The 26,483-nt window shown below is 46.5% G+C and overlaps 2 protein-coding genes across 6 annotated transcripts in view; one reads left to right on the forward strand and one right to left on the reverse strand.

Annotated features, from left to right (window-relative positions):
• The first annotated feature begins 384 nt into the window (after nt 1-384).
• On the forward strand, nt 385-24,153 carry LOC135366681 (transforming growth factor beta-2 proprotein-like). 2 transcript variants are annotated; one of them, XM_064599496.1, is made up of 7 exons: nt 385-722; nt 13,290-13,519; nt 15,336-15,590; nt 19,804-20,004; nt 20,087-20,335; nt 20,648-20,763; nt 22,430-24,153. In XM_064599496.1, exons 1-7 carry the CDS (start codon nt 442-444, stop codon nt 22,556-22,558), a joined length of 1,461 nt encoding a protein of 486 aa, XP_064455566.1. In that variant the 5' UTR covers nt 385-441; the 3' UTR covers nt 22,559-24,153. The 2 variants fall into 2 exon arrangements, with proteins under 2 accessions (XP_064455566.1, XP_064455567.1); XM_064599497.1 differs by having other exon boundaries at nt 20,090-20,335.
• LOC135366685 (rRNA N6-adenosine-methyltransferase METTL5-like) overlaps nt 22,748-26,483 on the reverse strand; it is a 98,057-nt gene continuing 94,321 nt past the window's right edge. For all 4 annotated transcript variants that reach the window (XM_064599503.1, XM_064599505.1, XM_064599502.1 and 1 more), the window contains one exon: nt 22,748-24,379. In XM_064599503.1, the coding sequence (XP_064455573.1) occupies nt 24,233-24,379 (147 nt within the window). In that variant the 3' untranslated portion in view covers nt 22,748-24,232. The remainder of the gene's footprint in view (nt 24,380-26,483) is intronic.

Here is a 26,483-nt window from a genome sequence, read left to right on the forward strand (position 1 = left end):
TACAGCTTTCTTGGAACCGACGTGACCCTGTTGTCAAAGAAAACAGGGACGTTGTTATCCGAATGACGCAACACATCCATTCTGACTACGTTCGTCATATCGCCGAAAAGCTCGTGACCATTTTCAATTCCTCGAAGCAAACGACATAGAACTCTGTAGACAGCGTCGCACCCCGGACTGTCACTTATGTCACCAGCTCTGGACCGGTGACGTCAAGAAGACGTGAGACGCTAGGCAGACCACCACGCCAGCACGTACACAGGGGCCCCACTAAAAGGACCTCCGCTCACACAACCCGCAAGCCTAAGCACGCCTTCAGCAGAGGAGAATGCGGGAAAGAGGAAAGGCGAGCGAGGAGGTGCTTGCCGCCCCTATAAAGGCTCTGACACGGTGTCTCGGCACGAACTGGTACACTCACTCAAGTTTGAGAGACGACGCGAAATGAACATGCCATCCTGTCCTGGTCACCTGGCCGTTCTGGCAGTAGTCTTTCTGGCGTCTTTGGCAGCGACCGTGCCGCCGTGCAGCAACGAGACGACCGGACCTTCGACACCGTCTTCGACACCGGCCCTGCAGTTGATGTCTCCGACGCCGTTGTTGAGGCCCAACGCCTCTGCTGCGCAGGTTTTGCAGCGAAGAGCAGATGAACTGTCCAATGCTGTGTCCAACACGAGTTTCGCGGAGACGAGGAGCAACGCCACAGTGCACGAGATGCGGCATAGGTGAGTGATATGCGCTTTTTTTTGTTGTTGTTGCTCTCGTGTACAAGGTTTCCCGGTTTACCGTGTCTTCAAGGTAAAGGTTATCGGGCTATAGCCCACAAAGTGTCGCGTAGTGCCAGCTGTCGAAAAAGCAGGTAGCGAAGTGAATCTATTCCCTCCGACACCAATATTGTAAATCCTACCGGGTCGCAAAGTTTATGGAGATCCCGCGGTCCCGTTTCGGTGGAACCCATCTTCAATTCAATCGAATTCGACCTCAGCCAAACTTCGCGGATGATTTAGATACAGAATCGCAACCGCGGGGAAGTGTTGAAAAAAAATGGGGGGGGGGGGGTAGTCTTTATTGCAGTTATTCTTGCAGACTAAAGCTCAAATAACGAAGGTCCCCCTGTACGGGATGCACAGGAAAGTAAGACAGGGGGTTGTTGGGGTGCGGGTTCTGGATAAATGACTGTACATTTACCAAGCAGATCAACACGGTGTCTTTCTCATCGAGAACCTGTTTCTTCGTTTATAGTGTTATTACAGAACACATTACAAATTAAAGTCGCTGAACATGTCATATATGGGCTAGGAAACGGGAATGGATGCAAAGAAATAGTGCTTGAGTGTGACCGCAAGTCATGCGACTGCAACTCTCATATGGAACCGAAAGAAAGCACTCGTAGACAACAGGCACGATTGCAAATTAGGTCCTTAAACACAGAGGAGCCACTTAAACACTCGCGCATTAAATAATTTCGTGCTGTTTCATATTTACTTACACCGGGCTGGTCGTCTCAAAAAGACACACCTGTAAAACACTGCTTGGTACAAGTACGCTACCGGAAGGATGCCTTTAAACGACCTCGCCTCCAAACGTTTCGTTTTTTTAACTTGGATCCACACTTGCGCGTCTGTGGCGCTGACCGAACGCCTTGGATCAGCCATTCAGGCCCGGTTTCACCAACGGTGATTAACATTTGAACAGAGATCAATGGTTCCTTAACGTGAATTCTACGCTGAACTCTGCTTCACTATACACTCCTAGAAATGAACTTCACCGCATAGCACGCTCCTAGCCAACCATCATCTTTACTGGTATCGTTATCTGCCCGGATTTGCTGAAAACGGGAGTCGTACGCCTTTTTTGTGACACTTATGCTGTTCACAATTGTCACAGAAACGGCGTACGCCTCCCGTTTTCAACAAATCAGGACAGATAACGATATCATTAAAGGTGATGGTTGGTTATTAGCGTGCTATGCGGTGAAGTTCATTTTTAAAAAAGAGTGTAGCCAAACATAAACTCGAATATTTGTTCAAAACGGGAGGCGTACGACTTTTTGTGACGCTTATGGAATAATGACAATTGTCACACAAAAAAGGCGTATGCCCCGCGCTTTCCACGAATCAAGAGTGATAGGGTTATCACTCTATACGATGGTTGGCCTTCAGCGTGCTATGTGGTGAAGCTTTGATTTAACAGTGTAGGGAGTAATATTCTAGCCACATGTCAAACTTAATACATTCAGCGGAGTGGCAGTAACTTCACCTCCTAACCAACCATAATCTCGAATGACATCGTTCTCTCCCCTGATTTGTTGAAAACAGGAGGCGTACGCCCTTTTTGTGACAATTACGCAGGACATAATTGTAACTGAAAAGGCGTACGCCTCCCTTTTTTTTAATAAATCAGAGAACCAACTAACGTTTGTAAAAAGGAATTGAATGTTGAAGTTTTAGCAAACCTTGATCCCGGTTCAAAGTCATCCAGCGTTGGTGAAACCGGGCCTTATTCCTCTTCATCCGTGATGGGTCATCAAGGCGTTACATACGGGGTGTTTATATACAGGGTGTTTCAGTTAAATTGCCGGTGGTGGTGGTGGTGGTGGTGATAGGGCTTGCCGTTGTCGGCCTCACGTATGTGGGCAACGTCACGACTCACGCCCTGGGGGAGTGTGCGTCCTGGGCCGACTTCTAAGGGAACTGTGCCGACATATGTCTGAAAGCGTCTGAGGAAAACCCAGGAAAAACCCCAGACAGCACAGCCGGCACCGGGATTCGAACCCGGGTACCTCCCAGTCTCGACGTGACATGGCCAGTTAAATTGCCGGGCTATATAATTCGCCAACGGGTGCACCAATCGAAGAGCTTTCTTTTTTACAAGTATCTGTCCGATACCACCTACAAGATGCGCACAGTGTAAATGAGTGGGAGACGCTCATTATTTAAAGAAAAATTCAAATGAGTTTCGTGCAAAACATAACTTCTAACGCAGAGCGCTGTCGGCCTTAAAATGGGTACTACCCCTTTTGAGATCCTCAGTGGACGCCATTTAGCGAAAATTTTGCCACCGAAGCGGGTGATTTGTTGCAGTAATTAATTGGTTTCGGTTTACATATTATCGTCGCGGCTGGTCGCGGCGAATCGCAAACGGACGTAATTCATTGGTAAAATTAATTGCTGTAAGGACGTCATTTATTGGTGGATAAGGGAGTGGGAGTGCTAGCGTTGAGGCCTCCCCCGATTTTTCGGACAGCGCATGAGGTTCCAAGGGACCTCACGAGCGCTTAATATGCACGTGTGGTGTATGTGTGGACAAGGTTTTCTGAAGTACCACGAACCACTAATGGCACCACCATGCAAAGCTACCACGTGACAACCCCCCCCCCCCCCACGTGCTGCCGTTGTCACGTTTCTGATTGTGTGTGCATAGTGTGTGTGCGCGCGCGCGTTTCCTTTTCTTTTTTTTTCTTTTTTAACGCGGACTTTCTTTTGTGGAAAACAAAAGAATGATAGACAGGGTACACCCTGTTGGAAACCCCATGGTCGGGTGCTTCTCAAGCCGCACTACTAGCTAAAAGTTAGCTAATTAGTCTAATCTAATTCATTAATTGAAATTAATTGAAACACCCTGTGCACCTGTGCATGAACTCAGGAAACGTTTCTACACTCTTAAAAATGAACTTCACCGCATAGCACGCACCTAGCCAACCATCATCTCGAATGATATCGTTATCTGCCCTGATTTGTTGAAAACGGGAGGCGTACGCCTTTTCTGTGACACTTATGCTGTTCATAATTGTCACAAAAAAGTTGTACGCCTCCAGTTCTCAACAAATCAGGGCAGATAACGATATCACTAAAGGCTATGGTTGGCTAGGAGCGTGCTATGTGGTGAAGTTCATTTTTAAGAGTGTAATGACGCATAATGACACCCGTGTAAAGACTTGGGCTAGCGTTCTCCTGCGTGCGACGGCTGTAAGCAAGCGCCACCTGTGGCACGCGAGGGTTCATGGGAACTTTGAGCACCTTGAAGCAGTACGAGACGGCCAGAGGCGGAGGTAGAAGAAGAACAACAACATTCCCGGTGTGCGCAGCAGCAGCGACAGCCGGCGTAAACCATAACGGAAGCAGACGTTATTACGCCCTCGCGAAGCAGTATTGTACCATCGCGTATCAAGACGCTTATGTTACGTTATTATTCACCCATGAACTCATCACTGCATATCAATGCCAGCTAGCGTGTCCAGGAGTTGCGAGTCATAAAGATTAAGTATTTAAGTAATTTAAGTAATTAAGTAAGCGAATTACCCCAGTCATCACCAAGCCGTGTATTTGCTGTTGTTATTGTTTTGTGCATCTGCATATCGTCACAGAAGAACACGTTACACTGGGAGTACATGGTTATTATGTGAGGTAGCATGGATGACTTTACTGTCAAACAGCGATGGCCCAAAGACATCGTATACACGGGAGGCTGTAGAGCTTCTTCGGTCTGATAATACCCCTAATATCTTACGAACGACAATCAGGAGTTATCCTTAGCTTCGTGGCCCTCAACTTTTTCAGCATCCACACTGGCATAGTAAAATCGGCTAACGGAAAAAGATTCTGAAATTCTGTCTCACACACACAGCTGTATTTGTACGACCGATAGGAAAGTTTGTTATACGTCATGCCACCATATCGTATGCGTCGTACAAGGCAAATTTGTCGTTGAGACTATCGTCGGTACGTATTCGCCCCGAGATCGAACGGTGTCGGCGCGCTGCGGAGAAACGATGAACTACCGTAGTGTGGGCAGCTTCTTCGCGTCGTCTGCTTTTACACGTTTATTTTCCGCTTTCAGTGCAGTAGGTGGAGTATTGGGGAACCGAACAGGTATTGTACCATCGCGGCACAGGTGATCTTCCGGTGAATATGCACAAGAATTACAGAAAAGAACCATCAACTCCGAACATCGGCCGGCGTGTTATCCACATTAGAAAGGTGACGGTGTTGCCCCCTATAGGTCGATCTCGCAGCGAATACAGGAATGGGGCCTCGTCGGAAAAGTTCGCGAGCACCATTGCACTCATTCAGTGACGTCGTGAGTTATCGCCTGGAACTCAGATTATTATTATTTCATGTTATCACCATCTCTTTGTTTTTTGTTTTGTTTTTTCCTTTGAAAATGCGAATGATTATGCGATGACGTGATAGATATTTGCCGCACAGATTATGGCACGCAAACTACAAGTTATCCTCTGCCAACATTTTACAGTACATTTACTCATCATCTTTTTGACATCTCCAATGTGTGAGGAACACACAAAGTACAAGTTATCCTCTGCCAACATTTTACAATACATTTACTCATCATCTTTTTGACATCTCCAATGTGTGAGGAACACACAAAGTACAAGTTATCCTCTGCCAACATTTTACAATACATTTACTCATCATCTTTTTGACATCTCCAATGTGTGAGGAACACACAAAGTACAAGTTATCCTCTGCCAACATTTTACAATACATTTACTCATCATCTTTTTGACATCTCCAATGTGTGAGGAACACACAAACTGGAAGTTATCTTCTGCCACCATTTTACAATACATTTACTCATCATCTTTTTGACATCTCCAATGTGTGAGGAACACACAAACTACAAGTTATCATCTGCCAACATTTTACAATACATTTACTCATCATCTTTTTGACATCTCCAATGTGTGAGGAACACACAAACCACAAGTTATCTTCTGCCAACATTTTACAATACATTTACTCATCATCTTTTTCACATCTCTAATGTCTGAGGAACATTTAAAAAAACTTTAATTGAGGCCATACTTGCTCATGATATGCTACCAGATGTTTACTAGATTTGATCACCCCTGTTTTTGCATAGTATTAGTATATTGTTGCTTGATCATAATTGGTGTCACTTAATTGTTCGTATTATGTTTACCAGGTATTGACTAGTATAGATGTCCTTACTCCTTGTTCTTGCATCTCATTAGTATTCTTGTTGTATGATTGCTGCTCGTACTTTGTAGTCTGCCATACTTACCTGGAAGTAGCGCCTTGCCACTGCTGTATCTTTTTTTTTAATTCCGCGTCAGCGCCGCGAAGCAACTGTGGCTATAAACGACGTACAGATGTGAACAGATGGAGAGAGGACAGAAGGAAGGACAGGAGGATAGAGGGGGTTAGTACGCGTCCAGGGCCGCGTAATAATAATCAAATAAGTCAAAATAAGTCGAAAATAATAATAATAATAATATGGCGTCCATTTTCTGCGCCTATTGTTTGTCTTATCTATCTTTACTCTTATCTTTACTTTTGTCAGCTGTTGCGCAATTGACTAGAGTGGTTACTCCGCGTGCCTCTGCGGTTGCGAAAGTGTATATATTTTTTCCCCATTAACGAGCAAATTGAAAATGGTGTGATAAAAATAAAAGAGAAGAGCGATGGAATCGCTATTACGAAGGCCACACCTACGAAGGAAGCGGGTACCACATATAACCAAGTACTACTGGTATTCTTTGCGATGGGACAGCCGAAGAACTTGCACTATCTCAAGATCGCATTGCCTCTGTATTTCGCGGAAGAAAGAAAAAAAAAACTTCGTATCTCTATGAAATATATAGAATAGGGTCATCTGATCTTCGAGCTCCTCCGGAGCAATATGGTGTTTCGCGTCCCCAAATATTGCAGTATGGTCTATCGGATCAGCTTCAGAGTGACGTGAAAGAGCTTGGGAAGAGTCTCGTCTACACTAAAAAAAAAAGTGTGAAAAGGGAAAAGATGGTAACCTCTATAGCTACCCCCCAGGTCAACATACACTCTTAGAAATGAACTTCACCGCATAGCACGCTCCTAGCCAACCATAATCTCGAATGATATGGTTATCTGCCCTGATTTGCTGAAAATGGGAGGCGTACGCCTTTTTTGTGACACTTATGCTGTTCATAATTGTCACAAAAAGGCGTACGCCTCCCGTTCTCAACAAATCAGGGCAGATAACGATATCATTCGAGATTATGATTGGCTAGGAGCGTGCTATGTGGTGAAGTTCATTTTTAAGAGTGTAGCGTCTGATAAAGGGCGTAAAAGGGTGGTAAAAGCAAGTATCGTATATCCAAATTGCTACAAAAAGACGCACACCCCCCTCGCTCACCGAATCAGAAGCGATAACCCTATCATTCGTGGCAATGGTTGGCGAACAACGCGCTATGCGGTGAAGTTCTCTTTCGAGAGTGAGGAAGCAGGTAGAACTTTGCAACCTTTTAGGCGCAACATATGCGACAACTATATTACCTCCTAAAAGGTGTAACTGCTCCACCCTTTTTTCTTAGTGTGATAGTTGCTTATTCTATGCACATACATGCATGTGCACGACCAGAAAATTGATGATTCACAAACCGTGTTGTGATCTCTGGTCGGAAAACTTGGCAGTTAAGCTGAGACATTCAGCGTGTTACGCGGTGAAGCTATCTTTAAAGAGCGCGTAGTCTGGCACGAAAGGTGTCGGTAACCATCGTATACATGGTTTCCGTTTGGAGGTGGGAAGCAATGCATTACATTTCGCTAATGAAAAATGCTATAGTGCATTACATTTTGGGGAAGGGTAATGAGTAATGTAATGACATTATATTTTGCCAAGGTAATGCGTAATGACATTTTTTGGATCATAAAGCTGATCTAATGGCACGGAGAGTAGATTAGACACGTAAAGTAGAGGGCAGAACTTGTGCAAACTCGCAACTGAGCATTTAATGTATGAAAACACGGAATATACAAACTTGGTACACTTGGTACACATGACATATATACCCTTTCCGAAGAATTAAGACTCCTGATTGGTAGACACACGTAACCCAGTCAGTTCAAAACCGCCCGACAAAATTCTGACGTGTTCTAAAACTAAGATCCTAAGACTGTTCTAACTAACCTATAAGACGTGTTCCACGACTAAGTTCCTATTTACGTGTCTATCTGGCTGCATCTTAACGTCGTTATCCAACACGAACTAATCCGTCCTGCACCCCTTTTGACATTACCTGGGTTGAAAATCCAGGCCTTGTCTATAAAGATTACGCGTACTGCTTTCATCTCTCGACGAAATCATTGATACGTAGCGATTTTGCAGAAACTCAAATTCCCATAACACCAGTAATGTGTAGCGAAGTAAAAGACTAATCAAGGTCTCTTAACATGCGTTTCAAGCATCACATTCATAGGACTATGTTCTTTCTTGTGTTTTCATCCTTCCTTCACATAATGTTCCACATGCAGTGGTGTAGGGTACCGCACCACCGCGGTGAAACACCCCATCTCATCGTCATCATTTATTGTTGTTGTTGTTGTGTTAGGGACTTCCGCGAAAATGTATTGCCGAAGTAATGGTATTGGTAATGCGATACTAAGCTCAAAAAAGCAATGACTAATGTAACCCGTTAATTTTCAGGACTAGTAATGGTAATGCCACGCAGAATAAAAGTAATTTCTCCAACTCTGCTCGCGCGTACAAATTGTTACGCAGTAACTGCGCACGCGCCGACTTGCCGAGAGATATTCCAAAGTCACGCAACGCTTTCTGGCAGTCGATGCACAGCACGTGCACACGGTTAACTGACTTTCGGCGATTTATCCAGGTCCCCCCCCCCCTCAACACCCTCCAAATGTGGGGCGCCGCCCTCCAACTTTTTTTGCCTGTGCGTCTCTTACAACAGCGGGGCTTTTAGAGCTATTTCAGATTTGGACACATGTCGGTAATAATACACCAAGCTGTTATGACGCAACTGCAATAATGACCTCCCCCCCCCCCCAATGTTTTGCAACATCCCCCGGGCTTGTGACTCTGGCCATATACCACTCCTGGCCTTGCCTCAAGACCTGAGCCACAGACACCGCCAAACATTTTACCCAGACACTGAAAGCAACGCAATACCGCTTAGAATATACCGCGTCCCATTCGTCTTTTTACAGCACTCGCAAAAACGAAAAACACGGCGATTAATTAACCGGGGGGGGATCCTAGAGGTGTGACGCGCAGTTTCCCCATTGGGATCCCAGCCAAGCGTCGGGTGTCTGGAAGCTGTCAGGGTGGTGACAAATCTACGGAGCGCCCTCCGCCATTTGGGTTGCACACCAGACAGCGCGTCGCGCGTGGAAGCCCCCCGTCTTCTAATTTTGATGCAGCCGTCCCGGGGAGACCTTGTCGATGTCGCCACCTGTGTTGACAACCTGGCACAAGGTTATGCGGCGGGTCTTTCTGCCGGTAGTGATACTCTTTTGCCAAAAAGACTACTGCAGTTTGTCTCTGCGCAGGGGAGAGAGGTAAAGCTTGACGAAACCACGTGACGAGGCGTCTGTGCAATCACAAGACAGCGTTAAAAAAGGGGGTATTCGTAGACAGGCATGGGTCCCAGAGAAGAAACCACGCGCGCTTGGCATTGAAAGGTTGTCCCCTTATCTGGGGATAAGGACCAATGCGGACGCCCCAGACTCCAGACGGGAAAGAGGGAGACTGGGATGTTGAGCAGAAAGCTGACCTTCTTGCATAGCGTCTAGAATCACACTCTTAAAAATGAACTTCACCACATAGCAAGCTCGTAGCCAACAATCATCCCGAGTGACGTGGTTATTTCCCCGGATTTGCTGGAAAATGGGGTGGCGCACGTCATTTTTGTGGCATTATGCAGTTCATAATTGCCACAAAATGGCGTACGCCCCCCCCCCCCCCCCGTTTTCATCAAATCAAGGGAAAGAACGTTGCCATTCGGGATGATGCCTGCATGGCTACGAGTAGTTTTAGAGTGCCGTTTTAGCTCAACGTCATTCTGGCTAGTGTCGTGTATTGCGATGAAGGTCTGTTTCAAGACTGCATGGGAATGAATATAGCCAATAACGAATCGAGTGAATATGTTACTAATAGACAACAGAGCCGTTGCTTTGCACTCGTTTGGGAGTTTAGCGAGCGAAAATGCCAACACTGTAAAAATCTGCCCAATAAGATGGCATCTTGCTCGAATTCCATGCACGAAGTGGCGCGGCGTCCTTCTAGTCCCCACCTTTCGACGTCACTCGCCACGGGGAAGAACAAGAAGTCTGGAAGTACAATATTAAAGCACCTTACAAAACGGTGCAAGTTCTCAGACGACGATGCACTATAGCTGATCAACACCCGATATACCCTTGGCTGAATTCCGTGCAATGCCGAAAGGCCGATGGCCGTCGCAGCAGGTGGGAACGATCACGCCCCCTTCGGCGGATTTGAGATACATTCGATACACCGAGAGTCTGCTCGGCACGTGCTTGGCCAGACGATGAAATCAAAAGCGAATAGTCAGAAACAAGAGTCACTCCCCTCGACACGACGGTCGTAGACGCTCGTACCTTGATTGGCGCCAGTGGGCAGGCAGTGCGTGCTTAGCAGACGACACCCGCTACATTTGTTTTCGTTGCCAGAGTTCTAGCCAAGCCAAGCCAAGCCATTCGGGGGGTACCGGAGAGAAACAGCGTCGTCGCCACTGCGCATGCCCAGAACCCAAACCGCAAACTGAGTTTTGGTTGCGCACACTATTTAAAAAAAAAAAAATGCCAAAGTCGACTTGCTTAGCTCTCGCGACTGGTGAGAATCCTCGAAAGTATGTCGTCTGCAAACGGCCGAAACCATTCACATGAAACCGATTTTTAAAAAATAAATTAATAATACAGTAAAAACTAAAAAAATAACTTGTACATTTGTTGAAGAAGACCCGTTTCGCGCATGTTTTGCCGCCATTCGTATACTGCGGTTACTGTGAACTCCACGTCGCTCTGTGTGAAATCCACAGAATATATGCCGTCCCGATATTTACAGCCACGGGAATAGACTCGTACGAGGGACAATTTATTCCACCGAACCTCGATATAACGAAAGTCGCGGGGAACACGATTTCTTTTGTTGTACCGAATATTTCGTTGTATGAAGCCTAACAAAATACGGCAGCCCGTTGCGGCAGGGGATACGAATTATTTCGTTGTACCGCGAATTTCGGTATGTAGCGTTTCGTTATAACGAGGTTTGACTATATTACAATTTCACGCTTTTACCTAAGACTGTATAATACGAGAGCTACGGTGACAAATGGCGACCCGAATATCTCTCGCTTCCCCGGTTTAGAGGAGCATCGTAAGCATCGTATACGCCTGTGCAGTGTGTAATTTAATGACTGTCTGACGTTGCTGGTTGCAAAGAGATCTATTTTGGTAAGTCGTTATTTGGTAGCGACTAGGTAGTGATTATTTGGTAGCAGAAATGTGGCCCTGTTCGCACGTCTCCATTGCCTATGTAGCAGCTAACTCGATGGAAACCTACGATTAGAACGCAGACCACCTACTGGGCATGAAATATTTTATCTTGTTGACAACGTCTTTCCCACACCCTACAACGAAGTAACCGATCCTTTTCATTCAGAAACGAACTGGCCTATAAATAGAAGCAAGACATCCAATAATCCAAACCAGACGACATTCAGGACGCTTTCCTATTTTGATGCGCACGTCACATAATGGGAAAACTAGGAAGTGTCTGGCTTATCGTGACATCGAGCACCCTTTAACCAAGCCGCTCTGACGTCAGTGTGACATCAGAACCGAAATTCCAGGAAGAAAACGACAAACTAAGCACGTTCTCGAATGGCAGACAGGACATCATTAAGGAGTCATGCAACACCCCTTGATGCCCTCCAACGTAACGCCTACCACAGACTGGGGGACACTTGAGCTCCTGTGTCGTCTGGCTGGGAAGTGACGTCACTGAGACGCAACACACTACCGTATTGTTCATGGTGAAAACATATATATATATATTCGTCTGACATATTAGCAGGTCAGCCCTATGACGTCTTGTAGTTGACACAAGATGGTCACGTCGTGCATCAATGATGTGTTGGTGGTCCGACATCCCTGAAGCAGAAGTCGTCAGATGCATGTCCATAAATGTTTGGACAACACTGCGGTGGTGATTGATCTTACACTCTATTTTTTAAATGATATTTCGTATATTTACCATCCTTACCTCGACTATATAAACTAACTTGGTTTAAACTAGCTGGGACAGAACAAATACTAACCCCTGTAGAGTTGCTCCGCCCTTTGCGAAACCTACGGCCCGCTGCGCTTCGAGTGATCCTCGCTCTGATTTCTCGACGCGCACTCTACCGCAGCTCCTCCCCAAGTTGCCGTTCACTCCATTCAAGGGCGCGCAGGACCATCAGCCCTTGAGTGTCCCGAGTGGGCTTCAAGGAAGCTGTTACGGCGTTGTTGTTCAGTCTGTGGGATACATTATTAAGCGAAGACAGTCACATTGTACAACGGAGATATTTGTGTGACTGAACCTGGCGCACCAAAGTGCAAAAATTTCAGACGTGACTTGCGCGTGTACGACGGTATTTACGCTCTCAAATGAGAACTTCATCACATAGCACGCTCCCAGCCAACCAGCATTTCGAATCCGATGTCGCTCTGTCGCCTGATTTGTTGAAAATGGGAGGAAGGGCCTGCCTTGGACATGCATAATGTGTCCAAGATAGGCGCCTTGTCCAATTTTCAACAAATAACGAGACAGAATCGTGTCATTCAGAATGATGGTCGGCCAAGAGCGTGCTATGTGATAAAGTTCTGCTTTGAGGGCGTAAATACCGCCGTACTCGCGCAAGTCACGTCTGAGTGATCTTGTGCTTTGTGACGCTAAAAAAGAAGCCAAACAGTCAGGGGAGATTGTAAAAAGTTATCGTATCCGAAATGCGGGAAAAAAAAAAGATTATGGGATCGAACTGGTTGATGCTCAGCTGGAGTACCTCGAAGAATGGACGTGTACACTTTTAAAAATGAACTTCACCACATAGCACGCTCGTAGACCCATGATCCGGAGTGAGATCGTTCTTTCCCCTGATTTGGTGAAAACGGGGGGGGGGGGGCGTACGCCATTTTTGTGGCGTACGCCCCACATAGTTCCCACAAAAAATGGCGCACGCCCCCCGTTTTCATCAAATCGTTGTCATTCGGGATGATGGTTGGCTAGGAGCGTGCTATGCGGTGAAGCTCCGTTTTTAGAGTGTAGGATGCAATGTTCAAAACTAGATGTATATACCGGTCTTCTGATAAGTGTTGTATATTTCGTGTGACAAGTTCAGTTGTAAGTAAATCATGTGTGTTGTTCAGTCGCGTCCGTTGTTTGCTGCTTGGCTACGTTTCACGTCTGATGTTACGGCAACGTTTCGTGTTATTAAGACGTTTTTTCTTCGTTCTCTTTCTTCTTTCAAACAGGAAAAAACAGCAACAGCTGATGTTGATCCGTGCCCAGATACTACACCGGTTAGGACTACGGAACCCACCAGGACCAACCCACAATGCCTCTCATGCCCTCTCAAATACGACGCTGGCCATAGCGGAGGAGGTCGTCCGGAACCCACCCGTCAAGACAATGGCCACCTCCAGCGAGCTGACCACGGCGCGGACGGTTTATTCGGAAAGGATACAAAGCTTCTACCCATCATGTAAGCCGCGTAATAGTTTCACGTAAGCCATGTTGTGAGACAGTTGTCTACACTCTTAAAAGAGAGGGAGGGGGGCGGGTGTAATGGCAGGGTCGGCTCGACGTTGTTGGCCACACAGAAGTGGGCGTCGTCACGACTATATCCAAAAAAAGAAAAAAGGAAAGAAAGAAGGACGGACGCACAGGGGTGACACAAACCCGCCATGGTTATAACTACCATCAAGCGGGTGCTTTTGGCAAAACTGCCATCTTGTCCTGGTCGCACGTCATAGAAAACGTCATTTTGTGGTCATGTGACTTTGTTTACATGTCGTTTTGCCACTTACCGACATATTTTCGCCGTCATAACACCAAGAGATGACCGTATTTTGCCAGCGTAAACTATGCGGTGCTTCTTCCACAACATGGTAGTAAGTCTTAACGCGCGGTGCGCGGTCGTCATCACATATTTGGAAGTTGTCAATAATACAAGGCTTTATGTGTAAAACTGCGCGTTTTACTGCGAGATTATCGGATAAAAATAATTACCGTGATCGAAAAACATCCAAAACGTCGTCCAGAAACAACAACCGCATTGTTTACAAACGGTTTGGCCGCCGGTCACGGGTGCCGCCATCTTTAAGGTCACGTGTGCCTTGACGTTTGCTGTGACGTGCGACCAGGAGCTGTCCAGGATGCATTGCGTTCGCCGAGCACGCTTTCGTCTACGGAGCAATACATTGGATGCCACCCCTGTGGACGGACGGATGGAGGATAGAGGATGAAGGGTGGAGATGCGTAGAGGGTGCATGAGTTCGTCGGGGAGGGCAAAGTATTAGATGGGTCGTGGGTGGGCACGTAGCGCTCTTAAAAGAGAGCTTCACCGCAGAACACGCTGAATGCCAATCATTTCGGAGGATGGTGCCGCTACCACTATTGATTCGTGGGAAGCGTGAGGCGTACGCCCCTTCGCGACAATTAACGTACCAGCATAAGTGTCACAAAAAGGCGTGAGAACGATGGCATTCGGGATGATGGTTGGCTAGGAACGTGTCGCGCAGTGAAGTTTCGTTTTAAGAGTGCACACCTGTATGACTCGTTCGAAGCTCTGTAAGTCACTTATCCTTTTTTTTTTTTTTTGCAATGTACTTGCGTTGTATCAATTATTATTATTTTTAAATCATAATCTAAAAATTAGGGGTTCTCTCCGCCAAAGAGCTCCGCGAGGTTCCTTGCAGAATTTCCTTTGGTGGTTTTTAATTGGATTGTATGAATTAAATTTATAGTATTAACTAATCTGTAAGCTGTCTAAAAATTAGGTGTTCTCTCCGTTGGAGACGTCCACGAGGTTTTGGCCGTAGAATTTACTTTAGTGACTTTTAACTCACTAGTTAATAATTAACATTGAGTTAATTATATTAATTTAATTAATTTAGCCCTACAATCTCAAAACATAACTTCACTACGTAGCGCGGTGAAGGCCAACCATTGCAAAGTACGATACCGCTAGCACTCCTGATTTGTGAAAGGCGCGAGGCGTACGCCTTTTTGAGACAATTTACGTAAGTGCACAAGTGTCACAAAAAGGCGCGTACGCCTCCCGTTTTTTAACCAGTCATGGGACGGAACGATGTAATCCGCGATTATGGTTGACTGAGAGCGTACTATGTGGTTAAGTTCTGTTTAAACGTCAGCGCAGTTCGCTGTGAAGTCGTCCCAGGACGCCCCCTCGCCCCGAGATAGTCGTGACGTTGCCCGCCTACAGCAGGCATCACCACCACCTGTTTCGAGAGTGTACATCAAACTGTAATGACCCAAAGACCGTTCTCTTTCCTCAGGTTCACTGCCCAACAACACTGACAGGGTAGCCTGGGACCAGCAAGGACATTTTCGTCTTCTCTACGATATCAACTTTCCCAGGCCCTCTGCCGGCACGGAGATATCTCTCGTATCGGCAAAGCTGCGATTGTACAAGATCGCTCATCCGGACCCTTTACCCGCGTCACACAACTTTCTCGAGTCCACTGTCGGTCTGCAAGACATAAACGTGTCAGTCTACCAAATTCTCAAGCCCATCAGAAGCAACCGAAGAGGTAAGGGCAGAAATAGGCCTCTCCCTGTTTGTAAACAAATGACGTCATAGTGTTCGACAGCGCAACAAAGTCGCGCCAGAAAGCCACGGTCTTGAGGGGATTACGATGCTCCCTGAAAGGGGACGCGACCTTCGGTCCTACTTTTCTTTCAATAGGAGGCAGCGAACAAGTGTCCATTCGTGGAACGCAGCCCTCCCCTTCCGATTTGTTTCGGTTTCAGTCTGTCTATCAACGTCATGATGACGTTTCTTGGGTACTGGTCTATAGCGATGCTCATGCAAGTGTAGTTTGGCAAATAGTGACAATACCAGAAGAGCGTATTGGTTACAGACATGCATCGGTCAGTCGGTCTGTGTTGTCCGTCCCCGTGCGTCGTCGCGTTCCTCACCGAGGCTTTTTAGACAAGGCCAGGGTGCCTTGGGGTAGTCATCGACCAATGCCGTTGCAATTTCCTCATTCATCGCCTCTATATGTGTTTGTTGTTGTCGTTGTTGTAGAAACAAAGACTGCATTTTGTCGTGCACCAATAAGAAGACCCTAGTGGTTGTTTTTGGGCACGTAAACAATAATAAAGTTATTATTATTTTCATTATTATTATCAAAATTAAAGCTACGAACATTCATGGTCCTTTCACAGTGGAATTTTTGACAATGAGAATTGTAGGCACTTTAATTGGATATGAAAACAAGAAAAGTATAACTTCTCATTTGGACCAACCGTTCATTTAGACCAAGCCGTAAACTGGACCACAGATGTGTCAGTCGAAATGAGCGTTTGGTGTATGTGCACAGCGGAACCCTATCCTAGGATACCCTTGGTAGTGCATTGGAGAGAGGAATAGCGTGGGTGAAATCCTCTCCCAAATGTGAAGTTCCAATAGAACCCTTCCGGAAACGGTTTTTGTCTTTTTTTTTGGGGGGGGGGGCTTCGCTATTGCTCCTATGCATCAGACCCATGAAGAGTGCTGACAAATTTACCTGTCTGGGGGCGCTGCATTAGATTGGTGGACCTGGTTTTTGGAGTTGTCACCTGATACACTACACTATAAGAAAAATTGTTGTAATTTTAGTCCTTCAGGGGAGCAGATGTATTGCCACAACCATTGGCCCATTGCGGGACTGCATGCATCGAAGTCCATGCGCAGTTCATGCTGCCACTGAAGCGGGTCATTTGTTGCAGTAATTACTTGGTTTCAACGATGAAAGATGACCTGGTTTCAGTTTACATATTTTTGTCGCGGCGAAGCGCAAAAGGACGTCATTCATTAGTGTAAGGACTTAATGCATTGGTGGATAAGGGAGCCGAAGAGCGTCCTTCTTCTTCTTCTACCAATTCTACCTTCTATCAATGTCGCGCCTCTCTACCACCTCTTTCTCTACGCCGTAAAATCTCTCGTCTGTTGCTGTTTCATAAAATCTACTATAATGACACTCTTCCCAGGTATTCTCTTTTTTCTCCTCCTCACCGTATATCTAGGTACTTGGATCATCCTGAGAAAGTCCTCATTCCCTTTAGTCGAACTAATCATTTCCAGAACTCATTCGTTCCCAAGACAGCAAATGACTGGAATGACCTACCTGCGGCCATCGCAGTGGTCCGGGACTCAACAAGATTCCGTTCCTTACTGCACGACGTATTTTATGTGTAACTTTGTTTTTGTTTTGTTTTTTTCATTTGCTTCCTACCACTCCCCTCTGTAATTCCATGTGACTTGAGGGTAAATAAAGAAAGAAAGAAAGAGAGATAATGGCCGTGAGCCACTAAGGGAGATTGGCCGGGACAAAAGGGGCGTGAGATGTTTGTTTATGTCTGTGCAGTAATGATGGGAACTAAGGCCAAGTCGGATCCAAGTATCTTAAGACATATATGACATGTGATGACTAATGCAGGAACTGGATATGCACGTATGTAGGAATATGCGTATGACGACTATACAGGGCCAAAAGGATGGCTGTATGAATGTGTGTGTACGTGAAAGTGTATGAGTGTAGGAAGGAAGTGACTAGAAGCGGTTGGAGAGCGCGATGTAGGATGCAAGACCCGCTACCACAGCCCTATGACAGAGCGCAGTGTGTGATGCTCCGAGAGACAACACTGACGCCAATGAGAGTGGGGCTCCTAACAAGCGTAAGGGTGTCCAGATATATCTGCGGCGTAATTGGCCGAGCTGAGAGCAGGTTAGCAAGAAGTGTTCAGTTGTTTCATCCTGGCCACAGTGGGAGCAAGCAGGGGACAAATACCGTCCAGCACGGTGGAGGTAAAAATTTAGCGGCAGCGCCAGGCATCGAGCTCTCGTCACCAAGACTTCTGTCTGCCTTGAGCTGCAGAGGTTAGGGTTCCACGAAAAGACGAGGTGTTCATATGGCGGGCGTGGGGGGGGGGGGGGGGGGGGGCAGCTCGAGACAGACTTGTGAGCCGTCTGTACCTGGCAACAGAAGTGCGAGCAAGTACTGGGAGGAGAGGAAGAATCTCTCCGGAGAGGGACATTTTAGCGAGGGTGTCAGCGGTTTCGTTAAGGGTGAGTCCGCAGTGGCCAGGAATCCACGTGATTATGACGTTGCGAATGTGAGGTGGGGCAAGCCGAGCCAAGATGGATACCAATGACTCTGAGGGCGCCCGGAAGCCTGAGGGCGACGCCAAGGCTGAAATGACAGATAGGGAGTCCGACAGCAGGATAACTTGTTCGAAGGCGGGAGGAACCCTCCTAAGGGCAAGGGCCATAGCTAAGAACTCGCTGTCAAAGGGTGGGGTAAAGTCAGGGAGGCGAACCGGAAACTGGGAATCAAGTTGTGGGAAGTACAAGCCAGCTCCAGCGCGCTCCGCAGAAACCGACGCGTCCGTTGCAACAATCAAGTACTGCGCGTAGCGATTTAGGTGGTCCGTTAATGTCCTCTGTAGAGTGGTCAGTGGAAGCCGCTTGGCATCCGCATGAAATATCTCGGAGACTTGAATGAAGGCGGCATCCCGGTGAGGACCAAGTACACATACATCGGCCAAAGAGATCCTGAGTGGCGCGAGGAGCTGTTCGGCGAAAAGCAGCTGTGGTGTATTCCTACGGTGCCAACGACGTGTTAGCCAAAGCCGAGTGTCTCTCATCGACTCGTTATTCTCCAACGCAATCGGGTGTTGTCTTTGCGAGAGGTAGCAACAGATAGTAAGAGACCGAAAGCGTTCTTTCAGTGAAGGTAGACGGGCTTCAGAGAGGAGTGCGTCGTTTGCCGTGTATTTAGGGAGACCTAAACAGAGCCGCAAGGCCCGCCTCTCTAAGATGTATAGTTTACTCAAGCGCCAGTCAGGCAGAGAAGAAAACAGAACACAGCCGAACTCTAATATAGGTCGGATGTACAGTTTATATATATACAGGAGGGCAGCCCTGCGCATACCAATGCGAGGGATGCAGCAACGATGAAGTATGCAGAGAGCTTTCGACGCCTTAGCGCTCAGGTAGTCGATGTGTTGGGACCAGCACAGAGCCTCGTCATACCACACACCCAGGTATTTAAGCTGGCTCACCTGACGGACAGACTGGAGCCCCACCCTTAGATCAATAGAGATGGCCGCATCCAGCGGGAAGACGAGAATAGCAGACTTAGCCACATTGAGCGACAGATGGACAGAGTCTAGCCACGTGGACAAGGTGTTCATATAGGCTTGCAGCTTCGCATACAGCTCTGGCAAAGATGGTGCCGAAGCGAAGAACGCGATGTCGTCGGCATACGTTACAGTGAGAACTTCTGGGTCACAAGGGAGAGAGCTCATGAGAATGTTAAACAGTATGGGGGACAGGACCGAGCCCTGGGGGACACCTTTACTCTGGGGGTACGCTGAGGAGACAAATCGGCCGTCTGAACAGAAAAAGGTGCGACCCGAGAGAAAGTTCGCAATCCAAGTGAGCAGATACGGGGGGGTGGCGGTGTCTAGCAGCCTCTGGAGGAGCACAGCATGTATGACACTGTCATATGCTTTGGCGATGTCCAGGGCAACAAGTGCTGAAAGGTGTCTCATCTCCTTTGCAGGTCCTTTTGCGCTTCGTGCTAGTGTTTTTATCATTTTTTTTCTTCTTCTTTTTTTTATCTATGGGTTGTACCAAAGTATAGAGAAGCGACTGTAAGCCGAAAAACGACTGGGAGAGGAAAGAAATTTAAATACCGACACACACGCACCACGTTTTTCTACGTCATTTTGAACTCCTGCATGTCTTGCGTGTTTCAGAAAGAAAGCATCTTCTGGTGTCCCGCGCAATGCCAGCAGACAGGCGAGGCTGGGTAGAATTCAACGTCGAAGCCGCCGTCAGTCAGTGGTACCGTGCCCGCAACAGGAACCACGGCCTGGACGTTGAGGTTCGGGACGCCGCCGGAACCCTGCGAAACGCTGCGGACTACTTTCTCAACATGAGCTGCTCAGACGGCACAGGTAAACACCGTGCCCGTTACCCATTTGCTCTGTAAGAGGCATAGTATCTCATTTGTCAACCTCCCGACCTTTTCCGCTTCAGCAGCACAAGAACCCCCGTTTCCAAACATCATGCGACTCTACCCGGGTATCGCTGGAAACGAAATGTATCCTACTCTAGACCTCCAGCTGGCCGAGGTGCTCAGAACGGAGTCGCCTCCGCCCTCGGTGGACTCCGACGACGTGACCGGAAGTCCAGCGGGCTCGAGAATGCAGCGGCGTCGCAGACACCACACCTCCCATGACCCCCAGGACGAATGCCTCGGTGGAACTCGCTACATTACCTTTGCTGGTGAATATGAATTTTCGTAAACGTGGTTGCAAGAGGGAGAAAACAGGGCAGAAAACAGAGCAAGGAAGGTGCATGGTCGGGGGGTCACCCCCTGCTCCTGCTCCTTCGAAATTGTACCTTTGGTATAGTGCATTTGGGAGACGGAAAATGAGGGTGAAATCCTCTCCTCTGTGTAAGGTTCCCATAGAAGCGCTCCCGAAATATTTTTTTTGGCTACACCACTGCTACGATATGCAAAGGTTTCTAGCACAGTGCCATCATCTCTTTCCACTGTCTTGCACGGTTGGTGAATATTTTGTGTCCTTTATGTAGATCTCGGGTTACGACATGTCCTACATCCTGAAGGCTTTACCTACTCGTACTGCTACTGCCGGCATAAGTGCGCACAAGAAGAGACCTCAGGGACGGCTGGTCCATGCGTGAGAAAGGTGAGTCATTATCCTTTCTCAGTGTTGCAAAGGCTGCCCTAATTTTAACAAAACGATATCGGGATGAACTCGCTCTTCCCAGTTTAAAAGAGCATGGAAGGTGGTTTTAAATTCTTTTTTTCGCTTGATATGAACATAGTATCTTCAGAAACCGTAATACAAAATATTTCATTCGGGAAGCGCGAATTTCCTGAGATAGAATGCACGCGGCGCTCTCGATCTCGCCCATGCTACAGACCATTACCACATCTTGTTAATCAGGCGAGCCTTTATTCCCGACACGAAACTTGCGGCTCAAAAACCGTCCATAAACGCGCTCGGAAACGTTCGCAACCTCCAACTAGAAGGCGCCGATTCAGAGCGTAAGGGAGTCCAGCAATGGTGGAACATCCGGTTTGGAACAGAAAGCAGACGACGGGTGACGCGCGTCTGACGTAGTATGACGCGCTTCGGCTAGGCTCCTCCCAATGGCCAAACTCTCCCTATAAACGGCTATGCTACTACTGGCAACGACGCCTATTGATACAGAAGGTCTGCTCAATGCCTCCTCTCACTCCTTCGCACGTAGACATACAGAGTCCCCCAATCGCAGCAGCCAGCCAATCGACGCAGACGATTTTGAAACACAGGCTACCAGTGGCTTCCCATGCGGCTGATCGCGGCTCGTTTCTAATAGCTACCGCCACTGAAAGCAACGTCGTGACGGCGGGCTCTTAATTGTTGCGTCACGCCGCTCAAGCGATCAGGCTTTGTCGCTAGGTGGTGCTGCTACTGACGTGTGGTGGCATCAACTCAGTCAGAGGTTGTGATGGGCTGGCGAGAATCGTCTGCTAGCGGGAACGACCAGTCGAGACACGGCATGGGCGGTGCGAAATACAACTGCAAAAAGAAAGAAACGAAAAGGAAGGCGCACTCCTCACTACTGGACGACTGGTCTGACATATTTTTGTGCGAAAACATAGTCTCAGGGCTTCTGGTGCTAATCGTTACTCATCCTTAATTTTTTTTTTCGAGTTCTTCCATGCTCCTTTAAAACAGCAATGTGTGAAAAGTGAGAAATTACAACAAGTGTATTAGAGTCAATACAATGTCAATGTGGTCTAGATACCTCCAACCCCTCTGAGGTTTCACTGCCTGCAGTGGCAGGACGTTGCCACCTCCATTTAATGCCTCGTAACTTTATTGCCCGCTACTAAATATTACAGTTAATGTAGGAGTACTTGACATTGATACATGTCAATGTCTAGAGACTATACCTAGGCGTGAAGAATGAACGTTTTGTTATGTAGATTCACTGTTCAAGCTCTCCTGGATTGGTATCACAAGGTTGCAGTTATTGTTGTCAAATCTCCCAGCTGTTATCCAATTGTTAATCCAATTACCCAATAATCTTGCTTTTCCGGTTGCGTTCAACTGCCTTATTTGTCAGGAAAAGATGTTAAACACAATAACTGTGGCTAAGCTACCAATAATAACCAAACACAATAACTGAGATACCACAAACTGCTAGAAAAAGTTACTATGGCTTTAAAACTACCTCTCAATATTAATGTCCTCTCAGCACAAATATTTATGCCTGCAAAGCCTTGCTGATTAACGTGAAAACTCCGACAGCAAGAAATTGACATTTGGACCCACACGTTAACACTTTTCTGTTCTCCTTCAGATGGAACCCTGCAGTACAGCATCGTACCAACCACTGAATGTGACTTACGAGCATCAAGGTAGCCTCGTAACTACGACACTCACAAATCTTGTGGCGACAAGCTGCACGTGCAGAAACCACGAGCGATGATGTCGCACTGCATCACCAGTTCATCAGGACATCGCCTGTACTGCACAATGCAGAGTTCACTTAAACGGCTCCAGATCGTGTAAAATCGAGATTCCGCTGCATAATCGAAGTAGTCTTGTATTGTTGAAAAGTACGTCACGGTTATTTATGACACCTAATGACAGTGCGGCAAATGGACAGGGCTCTGTATAAAGTGTTGCTCTTCCATTTATTTTACACATGGCATGTGAGAAACGATACACAGTCTTACAGCAATAATTCAGCATTCGCACGTGTTTGTACATAAGTGTGTGTGTATATATATATTTTATGCAACGCTCAATATGCCAAAGCAAATTTTCTCAAACCCTCGTCCTAATTAGAGCCTGAAGTTTTAGGGTTTTACCCGATTGTTCCCCGAATTTGCACCCCGAATTGAAGGTTGCCTCCTTAGGGTGAAACCCGATTTTTACCCGGCAAATTGCCCTCACTGGGATGTCTGTAGGAATGCACTACCTTACTTGTTTGGCAGAAAAATGCAGTTTCATCACCGTTTGTACCAAACCTGTACAGTCAGATTGCGTAACTGAGCCCGATTTCTCCCCGAATTTAGTATACTGGAAGTTTTTTCTCCCGAATTCGCATGAATTTAGTGCACATGTTTATTTGCCCGATTTTTACCCCCCGAATTTAGAAAAAAATATTTCCCGAAAACTTCAGGCTCTAGTCATAATTGACATAAATTGGATGTAGATACACCGCATGCCATATCTGAAAGCGTTTCTTACGTTTTACACACTGTAAAGATACAGAGTACTAACACAGCGTTTATATTTTTAAGTTATCTTAAACTAAATATGGCTGCTTATATTAGGTCGTAGCAACGTATGTGGCCGCGACACGCAAGTTCGGGAGCTTTGAGCAACGGATACTTGTACTTAGCTTAGAGATAATTTTAATTAGCAATTTATCTTTGCTTTGTCTTTTCTTTTTTTTTTCTTCACATACCTTCAGCACTCTGCTCTCCTGCAAGGCTCAAGCGTTAGGCTGCAAGAGAGTGCCATATCTGCTGCAACATGTGATATGTTGTGAAACTTTTACCTTTTTTTTTTTTTGCACAGTATATATTTAACAATCATCTGTCATTCTGTACATAGTGTGAGTCATGGGAATCATTACAACATTATTTTGGTAACTTGAGATGCTACATCAGTATTTTCACGGCCTTTCAATGTGTACAACGTGTCTTTTGTTGGAACAGTTTTTCTGATCTCTCCTTCACCAAAAAAAAACATTAAATCATCCATTAAATCCAGTATTATCACAAAAAAAAGATATTATACATTGTAGCCTTTACCCTGTCAACTCTAGTGTTCCAAGACTCTTCAGAATTACGTGGCATCTGAGATATTCCTTGTGTACAGAAAGCGGCAATGTCAGTATTATGAATATTGTAGCTTTGCCTTATAATTTATACGTTAAATGTGCTGTAACTAAGGTAGTGTCTACTTCAGTATGAACACTCTAGAATGTACAGGTTGTGTTGCTCTTGTGTACCGTACTAGATTTTCTGTGTATGATGTTAATGTACAGGAAATAAATAATTTTGACCACAATGCGTATTGATCAGTCCGTAATGTCTGTTATCCACAAATGTACCTCGACAAACATGATAATTTCTTACGATTTTACCCGCTACGTCTTCTTAGAAAAATGAACAAAGTCGACTGCAATGTCCTTCGAGTCTCGTTTATGAAAACTATACGTCTTGTCGAGGTTGTATCGTAGCTCAGCCACAACTTTGAAGGTAAGGTTGAGTTCAGCAGCTTTCTTCTTGATGTGCTGGAATCAAAAAAGGAAAGTTGTTTATCCACTACCATACAGTTTCCACGTGCACGACAAAAGAGAGTCTCGAGTAGCAGAGATGGCGGACATCTCAAGGTAAGAGAAAGGATGTTGAGGCCCGAGTTGTGGAAAACCAGCTCGCGGATTCTCCAAAAGGACAATGTGCCAGCGCACAATGCACTGTTATCGAAGCAGTTTCTTGCCGACAAGGTGGTTCCAATGCTGAACCACACTCCTTATTCGCAAGATTTAGCTCCTTTTACCGGCTTTTACCTGTTTCGAAAGGTGAAGTCCGCATTGAAGGGGGCCCATTTCCAAGCTCTCCCCGAGCTCAAGGCCAGAACGGCAACGCTATTGAAGTGGTTGACGCGTGATGATCAAGAGCACTGCTTCCAACTGTGGAAAATTCGTGTCCAGTGTTGCATAGATAGGGGAGGGGAGTATGTCGAAGGGGATAGCTGTTAATTTGGAATGATGTAATAATAAACACGATTTTCCCCTCCAGTCTCGTTATTTAATAGCCACACCTCGTATTGTGTATTGCAGCAGTACACCAACTAGATCCAACGCCCTCAATGAAGCACCGCTCACTTGGTGTTAGGAAAGATAATGGTTACCTGAATGGTTACCTGAAGGGGCAATAAAGGTATGCAAGGTGCAGTTTTTTCTAATGCAGTGTGATTCGTTTCCTACAGTGACGTTTAGAAAAAAATTTTGTCACAAAAAAGTAAAGAATGGCCCCAAACCCACTGAATATTCACCGCACTCTTTCGTGCTCATGCCCCGCCCTGCGATACCCTGGCGACAGTAGAGACACGTCATTTTGACGTCGCGCATCATCAACCATTCAAGACGCAGGATGCCTATGCATTGATTTTGCTTTAATCTCTGGTAGACAAAAAGTGCAAGACGCTCTCCAGAAAACCAGTTTTGAGAAAGATTGAGACCGTTTTGCGCTTTATTTCCAAGTTTTCCAATTTAGCATGCGGGGACGTTCAATCACAACTTGCAGACGATGGCGGTTCTTCTCCATGGCCACGACCGGCGAAAGCAAGTTCGTGGTTGGCTACGCCCGTCGAAAACACGGTCCTGATTGGCTGACCCTTAATTGTTACGTCACGTCGACGAGCGTGCAGGCTTTCTGCATCTAAGTGGTGTTCGTATAAGCAGCACCACCTAGATGCAGAATGCCTGCTTAATGCCTCCTCTCCCTCCTTCGCTACATGGTCACATAAAGTCAGAATTCGTCTGCTACCACGATTCGCCATTCTGCGAATTCGAGAGCTCGCAAATGACTTCAGCCAACTTCGCGTATCTGAGCCCATAGACTAAAAGAGCATCATGTTTTCCAGAAAATTAGCCCAGAGAAAAATATGGGACCGTTTCGTGCTCTATTTTGTACACTGGGATGTTTACCACTCACAGACGACAGTGGTTGGCTGGGCATTCTGCTATCTCTGGCCATATGAATAAGCGAATAAATTATGTCAGACGGTTGCTATGTTCACAACTGCAATAATAACGAGGTGCTCGGAGGAAAAAAATCAATTTCCTTTCCATGCCAGGCGACGAGGAACGTAGGAGCCAGTGGCGATGCTGAAACGCAGGCTTTCTGTGGCAGCCAATGCGGCTAACGGTGGCTTGTCTCCATGGCTACAGCTACCAAAAGCATGTTTGTGATTGGCTACGGCCATTAAAAACACAGTCCTGATTGACTGACTCTTAGCTGTTACGCCACGTCGACGAGCGTGCAGGCTTTCTTATCTATGAAAGAACTGATGTTCTGAGGCTGGAACAACATAGAAGGGACAGTATTTGTCCCTTCTATGTTGTTCCAGCCTCAGAACATCAGTTCTTTCATGTTCAACAGTTGCCGCCTGCGTCGATCCCGTCGTATGAATGTGTGTATGAGTGAGCAAAAATGTAAGAGTGAAAGGAGGATGAGTGAGAGAGAGTGGCTGGTTTGCCCCTTCAGATGACGCACCCTTGGAAGTCGCTGAGAAGGCGTGTTAGCTTAGCTCAATTGGTAGAGCCCTGGACCGGCAATCCAGAAGATGTGGGTTCAAGTCCTACAGCTGGCTAACCTTTTCAGTGACTTTCA

The sequence above is a fragment of the Ornithodoros turicata genome, chromosome 8 (genome assembly GCF_037126465.1).
Source record: "Ornithodoros turicata isolate Travis chromosome 8, ASM3712646v1, whole genome shotgun sequence".
Lineage (NCBI taxonomy): Eukaryota > Metazoa > Arthropoda > Arachnida > Ixodida > Argasidae > Ornithodoros > Ornithodoros turicata.